Source organism: Macrotis lagotis, chromosome 1, assembly GCF_037893015.1.
Source record: "Macrotis lagotis isolate mMagLag1 chromosome 1, bilby.v1.9.chrom.fasta, whole genome shotgun sequence".
NCBI lineage: Eukaryota > Metazoa > Chordata > Mammalia > Peramelemorphia > Peramelidae > Macrotis > Macrotis lagotis.
In genome coordinates, this window is record NC_133658.1 from 269,455,105 (window position 1) to 269,476,935 (window position 21,831).

The 21,831-nt window shown below is 36.7% G+C and overlaps 1 protein-coding gene across 1 annotated transcript in view; it reads left to right on the forward strand.

Annotated features, from left to right (window-relative positions):
• Positions 1–21,831, forward strand: part of CDH4 (cadherin 4) — a 1,140,604-nt gene that overhangs the window by 1,028,764 nt on the left and 90,009 nt on the right. Inside the window, exon 8 of the mRNA XM_074210396.1 lies at positions 20,469–20,606. Coding sequence (XP_074066497.1) covers positions 20,469–20,606 — 138 coding nt within the window. The remainder of the gene's footprint in view (positions 1–20,468; positions 20,607–21,831) is intronic.

Genomic DNA, 21,831 nt, shown 5'->3' on the forward strand with positions numbered 1-21,831 from the left:
AATAATAGCAGGGTTGTGGTAAGGATCAAATGAGATAAGATATTAAAGTTTATTTTCTCCCTTCTTTTTGCTTTTCCTTTCTCCTTCCCTCCCTTTCTTCCACCTTTCTTTTTTTCTTTCTTTCCTTTATTTTCTCCCTTTGTTCCGTCTTTCTTTCCTTCCTTCCTTCCCCAACAGTTGCCTCCCAGACATAGAATGTCCAGGAACAGCCCTCCTCTTGGTTGGACCTTATTTAATATGTTGGATGGGGAGAGATAGACCTTTCTAGTAAAGAGTCAGATTCCTCTTTTCTAGACTTATTTAGAAGAGTGGTAGCAGCTTCTTTCTAGCAATAAAACTGTGCTCTCTGCAACCATGAGAAGAACTGAGCAAAGGAAGTGTCAAATATTATAATCCTTCATTGCTCTAGATTTATGAACTAAAAAATAATCTTTGCTGTTTCTCTTTGCTCCCTCTCCTTTCCCCTAGGCAGCTAGCCAGAGGAGCTAGCTTTATCTGAGAGTATAAAGTGTTGGAATAGTTTGGATCAAAGTCAATGCAGCAGAAAACAAATCAAGTTAAAAAAAATGTCAGAGGAGGGGTCAGGAAGAGGAAAAACAAAGATTTACAGAGAAAGGAACTATTAACAGCAAAATGGTCAGAGAATAAAAAGGAGAAGCAAATAGCAAAGTACAGGGAAGTATCAACAGACTATTTTTCAGATTTCAAATAATGTTTTGGATGGCTAGATATTCATTATTGTCTTAGCAACTATTTTTATTATTGTTGTTGTAACTGGTATAGCATACTTAGTAGAGAGAGATCTGGCCTTCAGATCAGGCAGACCTAAATTGGGCTCTCCCTTCTGACACACACTGGACTTGGCAATGCTGAGCAAATGGCTTAGCATCTATAATGAGTGCCCCTACACAATCCTTTAAGACTATAAGCTGTAAATACCGTGATCTGAAATAGGTCCTAGAATCTTGTATGACCATAGCTTTAAAGGTAGAAGGGACCTTGGAGGTTAAAGCAATTTACAGATGAAGAAACTGAATCCTGTAGAGGTTAAATAACTAGCCCAGGATCACATAGAGAAGAAATTCCTCAGTAGGACCTATACACCCTCAACCCAATATCAAAGAAATTAAAGGTTTGGTCAAAAGCAACAATTAAAAATGGCAAAAACAATAACAACCACAACCATTCACTTGTTAATTGCCTACTTTACTATGTATTAGGCACTATGCCAAGTTCCGGGGATGCAAAAACAAAAATGAAGCAATCCCAAATTTGCAAAGGCAAGGGACAGAGTGAGGATATAGTAGCAATACCCAGCCAAGTTGTTAGAAGATCATAAAGGATAGAGGCAGAAGTAGTCTTAAGAATCATCCAGACTGGAGGTTCTTAATCATTTGTGCATCATAGACCCTTTTGACCATTTGACCATATAGTGAAACCTATGAACCCCTTCTCAGAATAATGTTTTTAGGTTTGTTTTGGTTTTTTTTTGCAAGGCAAATGGGCTTAAGTGGCTTGCCCAAGGCCACACAGCTAGGTAATTATTAAGTGTCTGAGACTGGATTTGAACCCAGGTACTCCAAGGCTGGTACTTTGTGCACTACGCCACCTAGCTGCCCCTGGAATGTTTTTAAAGGCATAAAAGAAAATATATAAAATTGCAAAGGAAACAAATAATATTGGAATGCAGTTATCAAAATATTTTCTAAAACCTAATCTACAAATCTCAAGTTATGATGCCCTGGTCTAGTCCAACCCCTCAGGAAAGTATCTGATATCTACCAGGGCATCCCCTGCCAGTTATGAGCTGATGATAATGACCACTGTCATATAATGTTTTAAAGTTTATAAAACACCTCCCTTGATGAAAATGGTCCACAACTGTGGGACACAACAGTCCCTTGATGATGATAATGGTAGCACAATACTGATTGGACAGGCAATAGAGAGGGCTTAATGTTCCCCATCTGAAGATTCAGTTTGATGAAGGGGCATGTGTTGTGAAAGTGCAGAAGTTTTTCTAGGACATCCAGAATCCCAGTGTACATTATTGATGGATGTTCTGCAAAATTTAAATGTTGAGCTTTAGGGAAAGGAACTAAAACCCAAGAGACAATGAACTTGAAGTTTTCTTCTCTCTTCTTGAACTTGAAAATAGCCAGATCACTTTTTAATGAATTTCACTGCAGCCTAGTTGCTGATTCTGTGTTTCACTCCAAATCAGAGGTGGGTGAAGTTCTATATACCCCTTCCTTTAGAGAGGAGCCCCTTAGCCAGGGGCAATAGGGTCAAGAGAGAAGAAATATGTCAATGCAAGGGTATTACTGGCATGAGTAAGGATTCTTTGAACTTTACTTCTTCCGCCTTGATCAGCAGCCTATTATTTTTCAAAGGAGATTTTGGAGAGGAGTGGGATTTTAAAAGATTTTAAAATTTACGGTGACCTCTTCTAACCCATTTCCAAGCATCTCTCTTTCTCTTCAGATTAAACACATATGATAGTCTATGGTTTTTCAGTTTTGAGAGAGAGAGAATCATTTTTAATCCTACTGTTCTTGCTTATAAAGAATTGCTGTTTTTCTTACCTTCAAAGCAAAAGGAAGAGGCCAATCAAGCACTGATAATTAATGTATAAGTAAGAATAATTCAGACAGGCAATTGGGGTCATAGATAGGATAGAGAACTAATCTAAGATTTAGGAAGAGCAGATTTTGAGTCCTGCCTCTTACTCAAGCTGCTAGGTGTTCCTAATAAGTCACTTAACCTCTTAGTGGTCTAAAGTACTAGCAACCCTGGAGTCAGGAAGACCTGAGTTCAAATGCAACCTCAGATACTGACTAGCTGTGTGATATTGGGTAAGTTACTTTACCTCTGAATACCTCAATTTCTTCAACTGTAAAGCAGGGATGGTAATAGCACTTACTTTCCCAGATTGTTGTGAGAATCAAATGATCTAGTTTCTAAAGCACTTAGCACACAGCAGATGCTTTAAAAAGCTTATTCTCTTTCCTTCCCTTCTTGGTATCTTAGGTAGTAGTCTAAGACTGTAAGTTGAAGAGCAGGTATCAATCTATATTGATAAAGGAAGATTTTTCACCAGAAATTCCCATTGCCAATGAATGAAATCCCAATGAAAGTGGATGGGTCAACAGCAGATATAGTCTTAAGCAAGAGTTAGAGGCAAATAAGTAGTCAAAGCATATAAAAAATTCTCAGAAGAATTGTAAACTATTGGGAACCTTTTGAAAGAATGTTCTCAATCACTAACAATTTGAAATGTAAGTCAAAAAAACTTTGAGGTTTCACCTCAGCAAATTGTTAAAGATGGCAAAATATAGGAGTACTTGGTGATAAAAAGATTTTATGAAGATGAGCGCATTGTTGGTGGAGATATGAATTAGTACCATGATTTTGGAAAGCAACTTGGAATTTTGTTATTAAAGTATTCTTTGACCCAGAAATTCCATTATTAAGTTTTTGTCCCGCAGAAGTCATTGATTGCAAAGGAATGCAAATAAAGTAGATACCCATTGAAAGATGAATGACTAAACAAGTTATGGACCATGAATGTAATAGAATGTCCTGTAAGAAATGATAAATATTATGAATACAAAGAAACATGGAAACACAGGAAATGACACAGAATAAAGTAAGAAGAATCAATATAACAATGTACAAAATGATTAAAACAATGGAAATGGAAAGAATAGCAACTACAAAGTAATCAAAAGCAGATGCTGAAAAATTACAAATTACAAAAATGGCCTCAAAGAAGAGATGTTAAAGAATACCTCTCTTGTACTTACTTGCAGTGGTGAATGGTCCATGAGCATGAAACATTGCTTATATTTACAGACTTTTTCAATGTATTCATCAATTTTGCTGATTTTTCTCTTTTTTTAAAAAAATATTCTCTATTATATAGGATGGTTCTGTGAGAAGGTGAAAGATACTGGGAGAAATTTAGGTAATCAAAAACAAAAGATAGCAATAAAATTTTATTTTAAAAATTACTAGGTGACTGAAATTAATTTCATTGTAGTTTCATTGAAAAATCTGTGATATCCAATCAAAAATAAAAGTATCAATCCAAACTGAATTCCAATCAGTTTGACCTTAATATACATATGTGTGTATATATATATATATATATATATATATATATATATATATATATATATGTATATACTTCTCCCTTTCAAAACTTTCCCATAACTATCAAGGGCATCACCATTCTCCTAGTCACCAAACTTGCAACCTAGATGTCAACCTAAATTTTTCACCCTTTCTCATTCCTTCAGTTCTAATCTGTTGCCAAGTCCTATCAATTTAAACTTTATAAATGTCTACTTTATGCCTCCTTTTCTCCCATGAGGGGCAGGCACTCATATCTCACACCTTGGCTATTGAAAGAGTCCACAACTACTATTCCATGCCATAAGTCTCTCCCCATCCCAATCACTGTTATCTTCCTAAAGTGCAGATCTTACAATGTCACCCTCCTAGTCAATAAATCCTGGGAGTTTCCTAGCTTCTCTAGAAGCAAATTTAAAATCCTTCATAACTTCTCCCAACACTTTTCTAGACTTCTTACACTTTACACCCCCACACACATGTGTTTTCTTCAATCCATTCACACTACAGTCCTTGCTATTCTTTGTGCAAGACAAACCATCTCCCAACATTGAATATTTTCACTGGCTCCCTCTCTTACCTGGAATTTGATTCCTTTTCTCTCTACCCCCTAACTTCCCTGGCTTGCTGCAAGTCCTAAAATCTAGCTTTCTATAGAAAGCCTTTCCTAATCCCTCAATTCTAGTGACTCCCCCACTGCTGTGTTGATTATCTCAGTTTATTTCTTGTATATTTTGTATTATACATAGTTTTTTTTTTCATTTTGTTTCCCTCTTTGGACTGTGAATTCCTTGACAGCAGGGAAAATTTTCCTATTTTTGTTGTCCAGCTCTTAGTATAGAGCCAAGTACATGTTTACAAATTGAACAAGAAAGAAAAATTCAATAAAATTCATCAAGATATCAAAAAAGTGTATTTCCCCCAAAATGGAATATACAAGATTCCATTCTCTTGGACTCTACCTCTTCAAAAATAGGATGGACAGATATATTTTCATATCTCCTCTTTGGAAGCAAATTTGGTTAATATTAAGTTCACAATTTCAATTTCAGTTTTTTCTTTCCATTTATATTGTTGCCAGTGTTGTTTAGTATTTTCCAGATTCTACTAACTGCACTTTGCAGTTTATATAAAGCCATGTCTCTTAATTCTTCAAGTTCATTACCTCTTAAGCACAGTAATATGCTATTCTATTCATGTATAATTTATTTAGACATTCTCCAATATGTGAGCATCTACATTGTTTTCAGATTTTCTGTTTTGACAAAAAATGCTTTTATAAATATTTTGAGGTTTTGAGGGACCCTTTATGTTATTAACTCCCTTGGTATATAATCCAATCATAGGAATCTCTTTATTTCAATAGTTCAAATTTGCTTTCCAGAACAAATATAGATCTCTATCAACATCTCTATCAATAACACATTAGTGTGCCTGCTTTTACACAACTCTGCCAACATTACCCACTTCCATTTTTTGATCATCTTTGTCAATTTTCTCAATGTGTTTTGATATTCATTTCATATTGTTAATGATTTAAAGTATATTTTTCTGTTGTCATTAATAGTTTGTATTCCTTTTTGGAGAGTTTATTCATACCCTTTATTCAAATATCACTTATCTATTGAGAAATGATGTTTGGTCTTATGTAATTCTATTAGTAATCTACAAAACTTAGATATTAGAATTTTATTTAAGTTATTTGATACAAATATTTTCAGTTAATAACAATAATAATGATATAAGATCTAATATTTAGATAGTCCCTACTAGATGCTAAGCACTCTACCAAGGACTTTACATGATTCTCACAACAATCTTGGGGGGGTATGTGTTTTTGTTATCTCTATTTTACAGATGAGGAAATTGAAGCAAGAGAGGTTAAGTAATTTTCCCAGAGTCACATACATATTAAGTGTCCAAGGTTTGATATAAACTCTAGGTTTTCTGACTCTGGGCTTGGAATTCTAACCAAAACACCAGCAAGTTTCCACTTCCCTTCTTATCCTTATTGCATTTAATTTTTATATTCAAAATATTTCAACTTCATCTAATACCACCAAAATTTATCCCTATGGGGTCAGTCCCCCAATTCCTGCTCCCATTGCTATACCAGACCCTCCACAGGGCAGCTGACTACTTCTCCCCTCATCATTCCAAGGATAAACCTGAGAAGATGAGGTTTCTAACTTCATTCTTATGAAGACCCATTTTATGTGCTCCTAGCAAAACTGAATAACTGGTTTAATCAATTATCTTTTATGAAGATATAACAAAGTAGTATAATAATATACCCTCAAATTAGGCTGAGAGTCTCTCCTAGAGAGAATGGATTTAATCTGGAAGTATCAAAGATACTGAAGAACCCATGTAGGGAATGTATGAGAGAACTACAGAATACTGACCTTGGATTCAGGAAGACCTGAACTCAAATATGGCCTTGGATTTTTATTAGCTGTGTGAACCTGGGCAAATCACCAAATCTATATTTCCCTCAATTTCTTCATCTATAAATTGGGGATAACAATAATAGCTACCTCCCAGGGTTGTTGGGAGAATCAAATGACATAATAATTGTAAAATGTTTAGCACAGTGTCTGGATATATAAAAGTGCTATATAAATGTGAACCATAGAAAACTGAAGAAGAGAAAGGGTCATCCCTTTCAGGATTTTACCCAATTTGTTAATATGAGATCCTGACCAAATCATACCCCTTCCTTGCTTTGCAATTGCTCTATAAATATTAAAATTTCTTCTTCCAGGTAATAATTTAGCCCATCAAGACAGTTTGGTAAAATGTACCTTACCATACCTTGGGCAGCTAAGTGCCACAGTGATAACAATATGGGGCCTGGAGTCAGGAAAATTCATCTTCTTGTGTCCAAATCAAACTCAGACACTTACTAGCTATGTGATACTGGACAAGTCACTTAACCCTGTTTGCTTCAGTCTCCTCATCTGTAAAATGAGCTGGAGAAAAAAGTGGTTAAACCATTCCAGTATCTTTGCCAAAAAAATCCCAAATAGGGTCCCAAAGAGTCAGGCACAACTGAAAAAAAAATATGACTGAACAACATCAACAAATCTTGTCATGCCTAACTCATAGTTAAATGCACAGTAGGCACTCAAATATCCATTAAATTGAATTAAGTAATATGTTCCTACATTCTTAGGTAATGAATGACCTACAACAGCTCTATGAACATTTTTAGTTTACTAAGCATAGTACTTCTATTCTACAACCTCACTTAATTGTCTAGTAGAGAATTGTTGTAAAGAAGTCTGTCCAAGAACAATTACATTCTGGATTGCATAGTAATCAGCATGTCTGATGCAGAGAAACCTGATAACCAATTAACTGAAAATAATTACAAGATGTTAAATACAGAGAGAGAGTGGGAGGGGATGATGTCAAGAGCAGAAGATTTCTGATCATGCCATGGAACTTGTGGGGAAACCCCTAGGCTTTGGGATCAGCAATGAAGTATCCATTCCAGGTTCTCCTGGGAGGTGAGGTAAAAGTTGCTATCCTCCAAAAATATGGTCTTCAAATATCACAATATAGACTGGAAAGAACCTTTAAAGACCAGAATGTTCTCCTGTAAAGATGAGCAAAGGGAAACTAAAAGATTTGCCTAAGTTCATGTAGCTAGCAAGTCAGATTCTGCCAGGACTCCAAGACTGGGCTTATTTCCAATCAATCAAATAACTTCTGGAATTAGTATCTATAAACTTTGTTTTCATGATCCTCTCACTAACAATTCACTTTCCTCTTGTGTTCCCAATGCTGTTTTTCTCTTATAATGAGTTAGCCTGTGACTTCCCAGAAAAAAGAAAGGAGACACTGACAAAATGAAATTTGCTCTGATGAAAATTAATTCCATTTTTGACTCTTCATTGGACTATTAATACTTGTCATCCAACCCTGCAGTCCACGATATGAGATATTCTAGTTGCCTCTCCACAGATTGCTCCCTCTCCTTAACTGAAATGCTCTCTCCATCCTTATATCCATACCTTAGAATCACCAGCTTCCATAAATGCCCATCTTAGTTTATACCTGCTTTAGGAAACTTTCTATTAATAACTTTCCAGTTATTAATATTCTCTACCCCACCTCCAAATTACTTTATATCGTTGGGTGCATGTTTCATTTTTATTTTTTATACTTATTGCTTTCCATCACCACCCCTGATTTCAGTTCTTTTAAATCAGGTATCATTTCTATTTTCTGTCTTTGTATCACAGTATCTAACAGCATATCCAGCATACCATATGTAGTTTGTTATTATTATTATTATTATTATTATTATTATTATTATTTAGATTTTTTGCAAGGCAATGGGGTTAAGTGACTTGCCCAAGGCCACACAGCTAGGTAATTATTAAATGTCTGAGGCCGGATTTGAACTCAGTTACTCCTGACTCCAGGGCTGGTGCTCTATCCACTGTGCCACCTAGCTGCCCCCCATATGTATTTTATTAAATCATTATTGAATTAAATTACAACCAAAGGGTAATAATATAAGAAGGTTCTCTTTTCTTTCCTTATGAAAAGTCAAAGGGTAAAAACCAAGAACTCTAGCCTTACTTCAAGTCATAATGCTCTGGAGAGTTTGAACCCCTCTGACTCAGGGAGATAAGAAAGGCTGAGACTTTAATTCACAGGTTGCACAAAAGTTTACAAGATAATACAAAAAGTTCACAAGTTAGGTCCTTTGGAGAAGCAGCAAGATAGTGAGTTTCAGTATTACTGTGAGCCAAAGGGAAAGAGAGACTAAAAGGTAGATTGCAATAAGCAGAAGCTGAGGGAAATAAAGTCTAAAGTGAAGGCAGGAAACCACTGATCCCTAATGAGAGAGAGAGAGAGAGAGGTAAAATGGTGAGTTTTTAAGAAGATAAGGTTAAAGAACAAACACTTAGGGAGTACAACAAAGACAGTTAAGAAAGGGAAAGGAAGCAACCATGAGACAGTGGGCTTAGATCACTGTGGATCCACTACATGGAGCTGGGATCACATAGATCCAACATGGAGAAAAGAAGGGAATGGGAACAGGACAGCTGGTTGCCAGGACAAATCATATAGGAAGGGGAGAGCCAGGAAGGAATCTTGCTTAAATACATTTCTGTGGTGGGAGAAGCAAAAGGCAATGATTGAGGAATCTTAATACTTGGCTTCCAGTAGTCTCCAATGCACAGGAGTGGTCCTTAAGGAATGTCTAATACCTGATGATAAGATAGTATTCACTGCACATGAGTGGCATTTATTAGTACTGCATATGAGTGTCATATTGGTATTGGGCATACTCCTGTCCCCAGGGCATGACCAACAGGCTACTGTTAAAGTCCAGAGTGGCTTAGGGAATGGGGTTTATAAAGGTAATACAAAATGGAGAAATCTTTTACAATACAGAAAAATTTACAAGATTTGTTCCCAATACAAAAAAGATTACAGTAGTTCTCTGTAAGACTTCTATAAGACAACTAGTGAGATCTCCTCTGGGCAAGGCCATGTATTAAGGAGGATAAAAAAATGAATAAAATCCAAGTGTTTCAGATAATAACAATTAGTAAATCTACAGAACTTTGAATTATATGAAGTATTTTCTTTGCAACATTACTGGAAGGTGGATTGTATAAGAATTATTAAACTTCTCCAGGTGAGGAAACAGACTCAGAAACTTAAATGACTTGTCTGAGGTCATATAACTAGTAAATAGCAAGCTAGACTTCTCAATCACAGATCTCAAGTTGAAAGGGACCTCAGAGATCATCTGGTCCTTTTTATTTCACAAATAAAGAAAGCTCAGAAAAGTTCATTGGTTTGTGTAGGCTGACACAGCTATAGTAGTAAGTTTAAGCTATTAAAGCCAGTTTCCCTCTTGTGCATAACTAAATGAGTCTGCAGGATGGGTAGCCCCCATATAAATGAGAATGTTCCCATATGTACACCAGAAAATCTTGACTCCTAGGAATATTGAACTACTTAGCAGGAAATTTGTTAAGATTCCTAAGTCCTACATCTTGGATTGAGTCTCTTGGTTGTCTATTTCCCTGCTTTATTTATTCCCTAATCAAAGAAAAGAAACCCACAGTGCCTGCCCACTGATTGCCTTCTAATAACCAGTTTTTCCATTTGTTCAATAAACAAGTCTGCCACTGCTGCTATTAAAGGTAGCTATATATCTTCCAACTATGTCCTTCCCAACACAGATTTGCAGTTTAAAAGAGATTGGGTCTGAGCATGAGAGAGAAGTTACTATGGAAGGAGGGATCACAAATGAAACTTTGCCTGTACTTTGGAAACTTACAGATTCACGGACTGTCAAAGAAAAGACCTTTAAAGAATAATTAATCCAACCCCCTCAGTTTATAGATGGGGAAAGTGAGACTAAGAGAGAATCAGGAACTTTACAGTACCAAAATCATTCATTATGGCTGAGTTTTTGTTTGATCTTTTACTTAAGGCCCAGCTCCTTTGGATCCTAGCTGAGCTTTACATCATAGCCTACTAGAAGACATTTTTGTCAGAGAAGTCTTTCTCTACAGCAAAGAAAAAAGCCTTTCACACAAATCTGTGTGAAAGGAACAAAAATTCCCACTGATCTAAAAACATTTCTCTGACTAGTTTGCTATAATCCTCAAAACATAAGTAGGTGTTTAATAAATACTGATTGACAAATTGGGGGTGCAATTGGCAAATTAGAAAGAGGGGGCAGCTAGCTGGCTTAGCAGATAGGTCTGGAGTTAGGAAGGGTCTGAAGTTAGGAAGACTCATCTTTCTGAGTACAAATCTTGTCCCAGATACTAACTTGTTGTATGACTCTGGGCAAATGACTTAACCCTGTTTGCCTCAGTTCTTCATCTGTAAAATAGAATGGAGAAGGAAATGGAAAACCACTCAGTGCTTTACCAAGAAAACCCCAAATTGGGTCACCAAGAGGCAGATAGGACTGAAAGGACTCTTTTCTATCAAATGCTGGTAATGCATGGTCTCAGCACTTCCCCTGTGGTGGATGTTTTATAACCACTACTAGAAGGAGAAAATCCATTTTGTACAAAATAAGAAAAAATTGGGAAGAAAATGAAAAAAAAGATATTTTCAAAGTTAGACTTCTTTCAGAAGATCTGATTTGTCTGAGGAAATATTTCTTGAGAGGAGGGAGTTTGCCATTAGTGATCCATGGACCAAAGTCAGCTAAAACTAAAGAAAACTGACATGACCTATACTTGGTGCTCACAGCATGAGTGTGAGTGTGTCACACAGATAAAACAGGTCCTTCCCCAGAGGCTACCTTGAATGCTGAGAGTTCACATTCAAGTTTGCATGACAAGGTCACAAGGCAGGCAATTGGTGTTGACACAGACCCGAACCTGACTTTTCTGTGTCCCCAGTCAGAAGCAAAGAAGTAAAATCAGAGCTGTGAGTAGCCCCTGTGGTCCTCCAGCACTTCAGTGGAGAAAGCTGTGAGCTATGACCTCCAGATTCAGTGGCTGTGGATAGGGTCAGACTGCAAAGAAAGTAGAAAAAGGAAATTGCAAAGAGTATAGGAGACCTGGCAATTAGAGATGGTGGCTTATTAGCCTTTCCATCAATGGAAATAAAGAACATCTTACTTTTCTTGGGGTCCTGAAGCTTCAGTGACTCAGAACACCCCCCCATTAAATGGACCAAGTTGCAATTCACATAGTGACTATATGTGGTGATTAACTATTTCTTAATATCTCCCTATGTACTGACCAAGCTAAAAAGATATCCATTTTTAATAATAAGTAGGTAATGTTCATTCTTATATTTGGAAAGATCATAATTTTTTTACAAGCAAATGTCAGCATTAGTGATTGTATACTGTTAACATCTCTAGCAGATGCAGAATAAAGTATTTTATAAATTTAGCAAAATTGGCTTCTTATTTCATCTCTCTCACTGTTATTTTATGGCCTATGGAAATTTCTACAATCTCTCTGTGCCTCAGTTTCCTTATTATGCTCAAATGAGCATATTGGATGATATTCATCTTTCAGTTGTTATTAACTTATATTAAAGATCAAAGAAAAGATATATGTAAAAGTTCTTGGGAAAGTACGAATGAAGCAAAAAAACAATTAAATACCACTTTTGTGCCAGGCAAATGGGCTTTGGGAGAAGGATATGCTCAACAGAATGAGATGGAGATAACTGAGAAATGACATGGAGATAAATGAGAAATGGAGTAGAAGGTCAAGATCCAGGCAAAAAAAAAAGTGAATGCTTCTATAAATCTAAAAATTTATTCATATAGCCATGATTTTTACTTTGACTTTTGAATACTTGTCTGGGTGACTATCAACATTAGATAGCTTTTAATTTTAGCTATTGTGTTTATCAATAGCTCTGTTCAGATAGGGTTCTTTCCTACATACTTTTCATCCTAACCCTTCCAAGAATCTTGATTGCCACACTTCCTATCTCTCCAGTTAATTAATCTCATTGCAAGAATAATTCATTAGGTGAGCTATAGTGGGGGGTTTTCCTGCTCCTCCACTAGTCACCTGACACCTGCCTCCAGAGAGTCCTCTTAAAAGGATAATTAGTACAACATGATGAGGAGCTAGTGTGGGGTAGCATCCCAGAAAACTGATAATGGGATCCCAAGAGTCTGTGCTCCCACAAACCAACAGGATCGAGCATGTGGTGTGGCAAAATGCCAGATAACACAGGTAAGGTTCACAACCAAGGAAACTGAGTCTCATAGAAGCAGTGTACTATGGGTAGAAGGTGCATGATGTTGCCTTGATTGGAAGCAGATCAACTGAACAGTGCAAGCAGGAAAGTAACAATCTCTAATAACGCTAATGAGAGAGCCTGGCTACCTATGGGCAGCTTAAAAAACCATCTTTAGGGAAAACTAAGGTCTGACTAGTAGAAACTAGCACTTATGAGTGTGATTTTGCATATATATATTTCCAAGTAGGGAAGAGTCAGAGATTCCAATGAGATATTGTTGTGGCAAAATAGTTTGACTCTGGGGAGCCATTAGAGATGGGTGATTTCCTCTGTGTTTCCCTAGCATTTCATGTACTAATTTTTGAAGTATGGTGCTTGAGGCCTTGAACACAGAGAATTTAGACAATAATGATTGTATGTTACAAAGTCATCAACATCTGAGTTTGAGCATTCTAAGCCCTGACCTATTTTTTCATAGGTGCCTATATAGAGAAGGATATTTACATGGTATCCATGCAATGCCAAAGGAATTTAAAAAAGGCCCCTGTGAATGGTTTATGGGAGTACATGAACACAAATTACATAGCCATGACTGGAAGCACATGATTGAGTAACAATCTGTGTCACTGGAAGGAGAACCTTGTTGATGAGCATTGAAGCCTGTCTCAAAGGTCATGGAATTCCTACAACCAGTGCTCACAGGACCCTGATATATAACCCAGGGAGTAAGAAAAAGTTAACTTGGACAAGTCTTTCCTCTTTTCTGGGCTTCAGTTTCATCATCTGTAATATGAGTAGCATGAAATAAATGTCTTCTGTGGTCCTTTATAACAAAAAAGATGTAAATTATGAACCTCTAATAAGGCTAAACTAGCCTACTTTGCCAATCCCTCCTGTCTTTGAGATGTGCTCCAGAAGTAAATGGGGGGGCAGTAATTTATCTTTCTACATACTTAGTCATTTATTAATACAAGTATAGATACTCTGAGAGTTGAGCCTGCTATTTAGTTTGAGAATCTCTAGCCTAACACTTTTGAAAATTCACTCTACTTAAGCAGTTGCTAGAGCTAGTTAGTTGATCAAGGAAGGATTTTGAGATTCTACTTTGAAGGGGTAATCAGTAGAAATCATTCAAGCATAAAATCTATTTCCTCTTTATTGTCAAGTGACCATGACCAACTCGGCATCCAGAGATGAAAGAAGAAACCCAAGTAGCTATAAGCAACCTGGGAAATATAGTATAGTGTATCTAGAACTCTGGATTTTGGTTTTTAGTCTGATTTTACCAGTGATATTCTATTTAACCTTGGGTAAATCACTTAACTTCTGTTTGCTCCTGTGAAAAATGAAAAAGTTTGTACTATATTATTTCTAAGGTCCCTGCTGATTTTAATGTTGTGATTTCTATGACCTTCTTAGAACTCAGTATCCTTTTCTTTGGACAAGAGAAAAACATACATGTAGTCTCAATAAGGGATTATTGATCCATTATTCTTTCTCTGACTCAGGAATTTTAGTCATTTAGTCATTTTGGACCTCTTGATTGGTGCAAAATATTCAACTGATTTCAGATTTCTCCTGCATCTAAGAACACCAAAAACCAAAGCAGTAACTACTTATTTTACTGAGCATCTCTGTGTCTGTGACTCTATGTTCTTAGTATATGATATGTTTAGCTTCTATTTTGTAGACATGATGGAAAAGAAATACAAAACAATCCTTGCCATCAATGAGTTTATAAGAGATTATAAAATCTTAAATTTAAAACTACAAGTGATGTTAAGGGTCATTGAGTCCACCCTTCATTTTACAGATGAGGAAACTAAAAGAGAAATTAAGTTACTTTCCCAAGGTTACACAGTAGGTATCTGATTTATGTGCTTCCTGTATCAAAGGCAGCATGGTAGATAGGATACTAGACTTGAAATCTTTCTGTAGTCAACATAATTCAAATTGAATTGAAGGAGAGAAAACACTGAAGGGAGATCAGGAAAGGCTTTGTGGAGGCAGTGTTGTTTGAACTGATCCTGGAAGGAAGTCAAGAATTCAGAGTCATAGTCAAGAAGGGAGATTCTAGGTGTGGGAGATGCCTTGTGTGAATACAAAAACTGAAGAATTGAGAAATAACTCGTGGTCCAGTTATGAAATAAGTACAAAAATAGCTCAGAGTTTAGATGGATGGAGAACCTTAAATGTCAGAATTAGACATTTGAAATTTATCCTGAGACCAATACAGTAGTTGAAAAAGATTATTGGAATGAGAGTGAACAAGACAGCAGCTGATAGAGCACAAGGGAAAAGGAACAGTCACATGGAATAGTTTAGAGAATAACTTAGGGGAAAAACATAATATCCTGACTGTACACTCAGTAGAAGTTTAAAAAAGAATGGAATTCTTGTGGATTGTAGCCATCCAGGGAAAATTGGATTAAATGTTAAGAGAATGGAGGGAGGAGGCCATTTGAGAGGGGAGTTGCATCATAATCAAAGGAGATAGAAAGGCAAAAATATAACATGGTTGGAGAACTAGAATTGGAATGAGTGATAATTAGACTAGTGAATGGTTGCATAGGAGAGAAATCCAGAAATCATCTCTATAACTGGTTTGCTCATTGTTCCCAAGCCCATCATCCATGTTTTCATCTCTTTTTGCCTATAATGACTTCTTCATTCTTACTGCTGCCCACTTTTCCAAGTCTTCTCAATCATTAAACTTCTATGTAAAGCCCATCTACTTCCATTTAGCTTTCTATGACCCTTCACCTGATATCAATTTATCCTTTGACATTCTTTTAATCTCTCTGATTTTCAGATTGCTCATCAGCAAAAAAAAAAAAATGAGGTTAACAGCTATGCTAGGTTATGTTATTCAAATGAAATCATGTATACAAAATTCTTAGCAAAATCCAAAGTGCTGTGTCATTGTCATCATTATTAAGTGTCCTATGTTTTTCATAGTCTTATAGCTAGTGAGTGTTGAAATCTGGTTTCTCCTGACTCTAAACCCAGAGTTCTTTTCACTATATCACACAGTAGGACAGCTAGAAAGTATCTGAGACTTTGCCTTGTACTCAGTGCTGAAGACACAATGACCCAGATCACACTCCTAAGAAACTCACAATCTTATGGGAAAGAGAGAACTGTATACAAATAATTATGATGTTAAGTAGGATGAGCTAAATGCAAATACTATGAGAAATGTGAGGAAGAAAAATCACTTTCAGCTGAGGAGTTTAGGAGAGCCATCATTAAGGGGGCAGCACCTGACATAGCCCTTAAAAAAAATAAGAGTCAGTAACTAATAGATAAATTGTAAAAAATATATGAACAATTTTCTAAGGATTCACACACTTTCAAAAATCAGTCAGTCAACCAATTTATTAACCTCCTAAAATGTGCCAGGCACTAGGAAAGTTTAGTCTAAATGACTTATATGAGAAATTAAATTAAATTATCTAATGGGCTTCAATTCCAAAATAAAACAGAATAGTAAACTATGTAGATGAACTAGGGTAGTGATCTTTCTATTGGGGAAGCTGATGCTGATGTCTCTCTTGAGGTTCCAAATTCTGAAAACATGGATCTAAAGTGGTCATTTCCTCACTAAATCTAGTGCCAGTATAGTAAGTACTTGGGAGTGAGAGGTCACTAGGCCCCCTATGGAGAAATGGTACAACTAGACAGGACAATGGATAGAGCACAGGCACTGGAGTCAGAAAGACCTGAGTTCAAATGTGTCCTCAGACATTTGATACTTATTAGCTTATTATTGGGCATGTCACTTAATCCCATTTGGAGTGGATTAAAGCTCCCAGGCTTATCAGTGGCTAATTAGTGATTGCTGTATTACTAACCTAGCCAAGATAGGAAGATTATTTCTTCTCCCAAAAAAGAAAATAGTGTAGTATGGAACTGCAGGAAAAACAGGTATCGTAATATATTTTCAGTGGAGCTGTGAATTGTACTAACTTTTTTGAAAATTATGTAAGAAAAGTCACCAAAGTTATTCATATAGGTTGACCCAAAGATATCATAACTGGGAATATACCCCACAGAGATCAAAGACAAAAAAAGTCGTGTGTGTGTGTGTGTGTGTGTGTGTGTGTGTGTGTATAATGCATGTATATCATAAATATACATACATATTCATAAGTAAAAATAATAGCTTGCTTTTATATAACACTTCAAGGTTTGCAAAGCACTTTAAAAATATTGTTTCATTTGATCCTTATAATAATCTTGTTAATAAATAATAAATAGTATCTTATTTTTTCCTCAATTACAAATTGTAAAAATTTTTGCATTCAATTTCAAAAAATTTTGAATTCTGAATTTTTCTCCCTCCCTCCCCCTCTCTTCTGAAAATGATAGGCAGTTCAATATAGTTTATATATATATGCTATCAGGTATAACATATTTTCATATTAGTCTCAGTTGTAGAAGAAGAAACAGATCAAAAGGAAAAGATAATCATAAGAAAGAAAAAATTGAAGAAAATATTCTTCAATCTATATTTAGAGTCCATCAGTTCTTTTTCCTTCATAAATTCTTTGTATTTCTTTTGGATCATTGTGCTGCTGAGAAGAACTGGGTCATTCACAGTTGATCACCCAATGTCTCCTCACAATAATCTTGAGACATAGGTGCTGTCATTATCCCCATTTAACAAATGGGGAAACCTAGGGTCACACAGTTATGAAATGTCTGATACTAGATTTGAACTGAGGTCTTCCTGACTTAGATTGAGTATTATCCATTGTACTATCTGGCTGTCCTTTTTAAGCTTCATAGCAGCACTTTTTGTAATAGCAAAAAACCCAGAAATAAAAATGTGTCCAGAAATTAGGGAATGGTTGAACAAATTGTAAACAAAAATGTAAATGTTATTGCACCAAAAGAAAAAAACAGATTGAGTAATTTAAAGAAAAATAGGAAGACTTGTTTGAATTGATTCACAGTAGTGTAAACAAAACCAGGAAAACAATCTATACAATGACTATAATAAGGTAAATAAAAATGCTAGAATTAAGTTAAATGTTGAGTAATTGTAATGACCAGTTTTGGTCTTAGAAAAGTAAGGAGGAGGGATCTCCCTCCCTTCTGTAGATAGAGGACTGTAGGTATGTTGTATAAACTGTCAGACAAGCTTTCAATGCTGAATGATTTTGCATACAGGAGGGACTTATGTAGGAGTGGGGAAATATCCAGAAATAATTTGTGAAAAACAAAATACTTCACTAAAAAAAAGTTGTTTTAAACAGGAAGGTAGATAAGCTTAAAGGGAAAAAGATAAAGAAGAAGGAGGAAATTAAGTAAGGATGAATGGATGGAAGGTAGTGAGGAAGGAAAGGAAGGGAAGGGAAGGGAAGGGGAGGGGAGGGAAGGGAAGGGAAGGGAAGGGAAAGGAAAGGAAAGGAAAGAAGGAGGAGGAAGGGAGGAGGAGGAAGGGAGGAGGAAAAAGGATTAATAGATGGAGATTGTGAGGATAAGTTCATTCCAGGCATAAAAGACATCACGAAGGCAAGTTGTAAAGGGAGAAAATGATGAATTCTCCAGTCTAGTGTGACCTGAGCAAAAGTATATGAAAAGAAAAGAAGCTAGGTCTCTCCCCAGAGACACTTAAGATCCTTAAGGGCAGAAATTGTGGCTCTGCTGGACATAGATTTCTCTCCCCAGGGCCTAACATTAGCCTCTGTGAGCCCAGATATTTGATGATGTTGATGATTTTGTAGTAGGTTCATAGGGGTTAGAAAGTTAAAATGGTTGGGAAGTACCCTGCTCCCCTATCTCCCTGGAGGATCCAGGTCTATGTCTGACAAAGAAATACTATTTATTCACTGAGAGACATTTCCAAAGCAAGATAGAGTCCTGTTCTTTAACAGACCCAACCTGGAGTCATTCTTTTGCCAAATCCTAAATTTCTCTTTGAAAAATGTCTTAGAAGAAGAAAGAATAAGGAAAAGTATAATGGTATGCAGGTGCTTTTATTTAAAAGACACCTTAGTTCTTTAGAACTACAGAAAAATCCTGCCCTTTGGTCCATTATGAATTCAGATTCAGGATTGACCAAATTCATTTTTCAACCATTATTCTGGAAAGCATATGTGGAAAAGTCTAGATCTTTTTAACTGTGATGGAAATTCAGTCCTAATGGACTCCCAGTGAGGGTTAGAAGGAGAGAAGTAAGAATTCTTCAACGTCTAATAAAATGCATTCATTCCATCTAGGTTTATTTGCTTTTTAAAAATCACACCTGTGCCTGAATGCTGACTGCTCCTTCAGGACAAAGTTTTTAAACAGAAATTGTACTTGGCTCTTTGCACCTGCAAAGAAAATGGGGCAGGTTGATATTTGGGAGTTGTGTTTTGGGGGACTTGGCGGTTCTAGTTTCTTTTACATTTCTGACCTGGACTTGATTTGTTCAGGCTTAAGTATCAGAGGACATTTCTCTCAGAGAATTTCCAGGTCACTGGCTATAGATCTTCTACTTAACTTTGCTTATTTCTCCCCCCAAAAGTCAGCTTTTGTTGAGGCTTTTCTAAGGAGAATACAAATTCTGAGCTCCATGGTGTTCACAACTCAAGTCTCCAGACTTTTTTTTTGCTATTCTAGCCTAGTCTATGATATTCCTAAGTGTACAGAACCCAAAGAGTGAGATGGAGACCAAAATTTGATAAGTTTAGAAATCTTTAATTACCTGGGGACTGTCTGGGGATCGGGAATACTCATAAGACAGTACCTAAGTGTCCAGGTTTTATAGTGTTTTGGAGTAGGGGTACTGGGAGCAAGCAGGATAAAGAAGCAGAAGCAGCATTTAGATATATTTTCCTGTCAGACGACTACAAATATGTAAACATATGGTTTGGTATAGATAGGGGGCTAGACAGAGATGGAAAAAGGGTCAGGGTCTTTGTGTTATATCTGAACATGTTTCCCGAGATGGAGGGAGTCATGTATTCGCAAGCTTCCCACAGGTTTAAGGGAGTTGAATTTACTATCTTATGGTTCCAGCTGCATCTGGGGGAAGGAGAGGCAGTCTTGGGAAGAAGCAGGAATTTCACAGATACAGCAAGATGATTAGGCTAACAAGGGTGCTTTGTGAATCTTAGACAAATTTATGGTATATCTGTGACCCACAGAGTCAAGCATTTGGGTCCTGTCAGATTATTCTCAGACCCAAAGACACCTAGCCAAATTTCTATTTCTGAGGAGTTTCTTGGGGCCCAGAAGGATGTCAAGGACCCCTTATAAACAGGGATTTCACAAATATTGATATTGTACTTCAGTGTATATTTCTCACCAAGTATACAGGGCTGGGCTTGCTCTACCCTGTTCTTATCCACTGCAGTTGACCAAATGAGAAAATATTTGTAAATAGCTTGGCATATAATAGGTACTATATAAATGCAATTCCCTTTTTTCCCCTCTCCCCAAATGAATGAGAGAGTCCTTCAGAAACAAGGAGAAACACAGTGAGAAGCTCTAGACTTTCAGGCCAAACTCTGCACGAATGTCTTTACAGAGCCCATTCTTTGGAATATTTTTTCTTTGTGAAAGCTTAACACCAAGAAACAAAGCAGGTTGTACTGATTGTATTTCCCTCTCCCTGACCCCTTTCTTTGTAGAAAGTTCAGCAATACACTGTCATCGTTCAGGCCACAGATATGGAAGGAAACCTTAACTACGGCCTCTCAAACACCGCGACAGCCATCATTACAGTGACAGATGTGAATGACAACCCACCGGAATTCACCACGAGCACTGTAAGTACCAATCCATCAGCTCAGTGATGCATGGATGAGCTCTGTGTTTGTTATTCATGGACGTTGGATATGACTTGTCTCTGTTTCCCTGTTTGGCAGATAGAAGGGACTTGATAGATAACGGTAAAACAAAGACTTGGAGCAAGAAAGGAGAATGATTCATGAAACAGCAAAACTCTAGGGCCACCAGGACCTCTGCAGTGTGAAGAGGGAGTGGGAGACTGTGCTGAGAGGCAATGTGATTGGGGCAAGGCAGATCGGATGGTTTGCTGGGATTGGTAGTCAGCCTAGTGGTGTTTGTCATACATGAAGGATAGCTGGAGGCTCGACTTGTTCCTGGGATAGAGTAGCATGGATACTATTTCAGAAGCACAAATAGTTTGAGTGGTGATGTTTGGTTTGCTGGAGCAATGAGGATCTCATACACAATGTTTATCAATTGTGTGTTGTAGTTCTGTGTTGTATTGGGTCTGTGAGTAAACAGGACAGAAGGGGAAAAACTTTGAGCAATGGAGGCAAGTGCTCAAAGTCATATGGGTTATATTTAGTCACAGTAGGATTTGAAAATAGACCTTTTCACTCCAACCCCAGTATACCCTCCCATGCTGCTTCATGGTCCCCTCAAAGAATTTATAATCTAGTTAACTAAAAAGAAAAAAATGTAGATTCAAAGGAGGGAGTTGCTTCTTGAAGGGGGCTCAATGAACAGGGGATTTGTGATCTTTCATAAAGGAAAAGGGGCTATAATGTAACAGAACCAATAAAGATACCTCAAAGATTTTCTTAAGAGTTCCTACAAACATATTAGAGGCAATCTATATAGTAAATGTGAAAAGAAAACTGTCTATACTGAAACCCTCAGTGACCAAAATTATCTAACTCTAGTGCCAAGATCCTGAACCACCATAGGTCATTTTCTGTATGGTTCTATGGAAGGATTACTGAATAGGAAGCCAAGAGATCTAGGCTTAGGTCCTAACTCTGTCAATAGTTATATAACTTTAGACAATTCAAATGAACTTTTCTAGGGCTCTCAATAAATTTGCCAAATGACAGGGAATGTCAAGAGGAGGAAGAAGAAGAGGAGGAGGAAGAGGCAGAAGAGGAGAAAAAAGGAGGTGATCTGAAATTTATCTTTCTGAGTTAAAATTTGATCTTAGATACCCAATGTTTGGCCCTGGGCAAGTCATTTAACTATGTTTGCCTCAGTTTCAATATCTGTAAA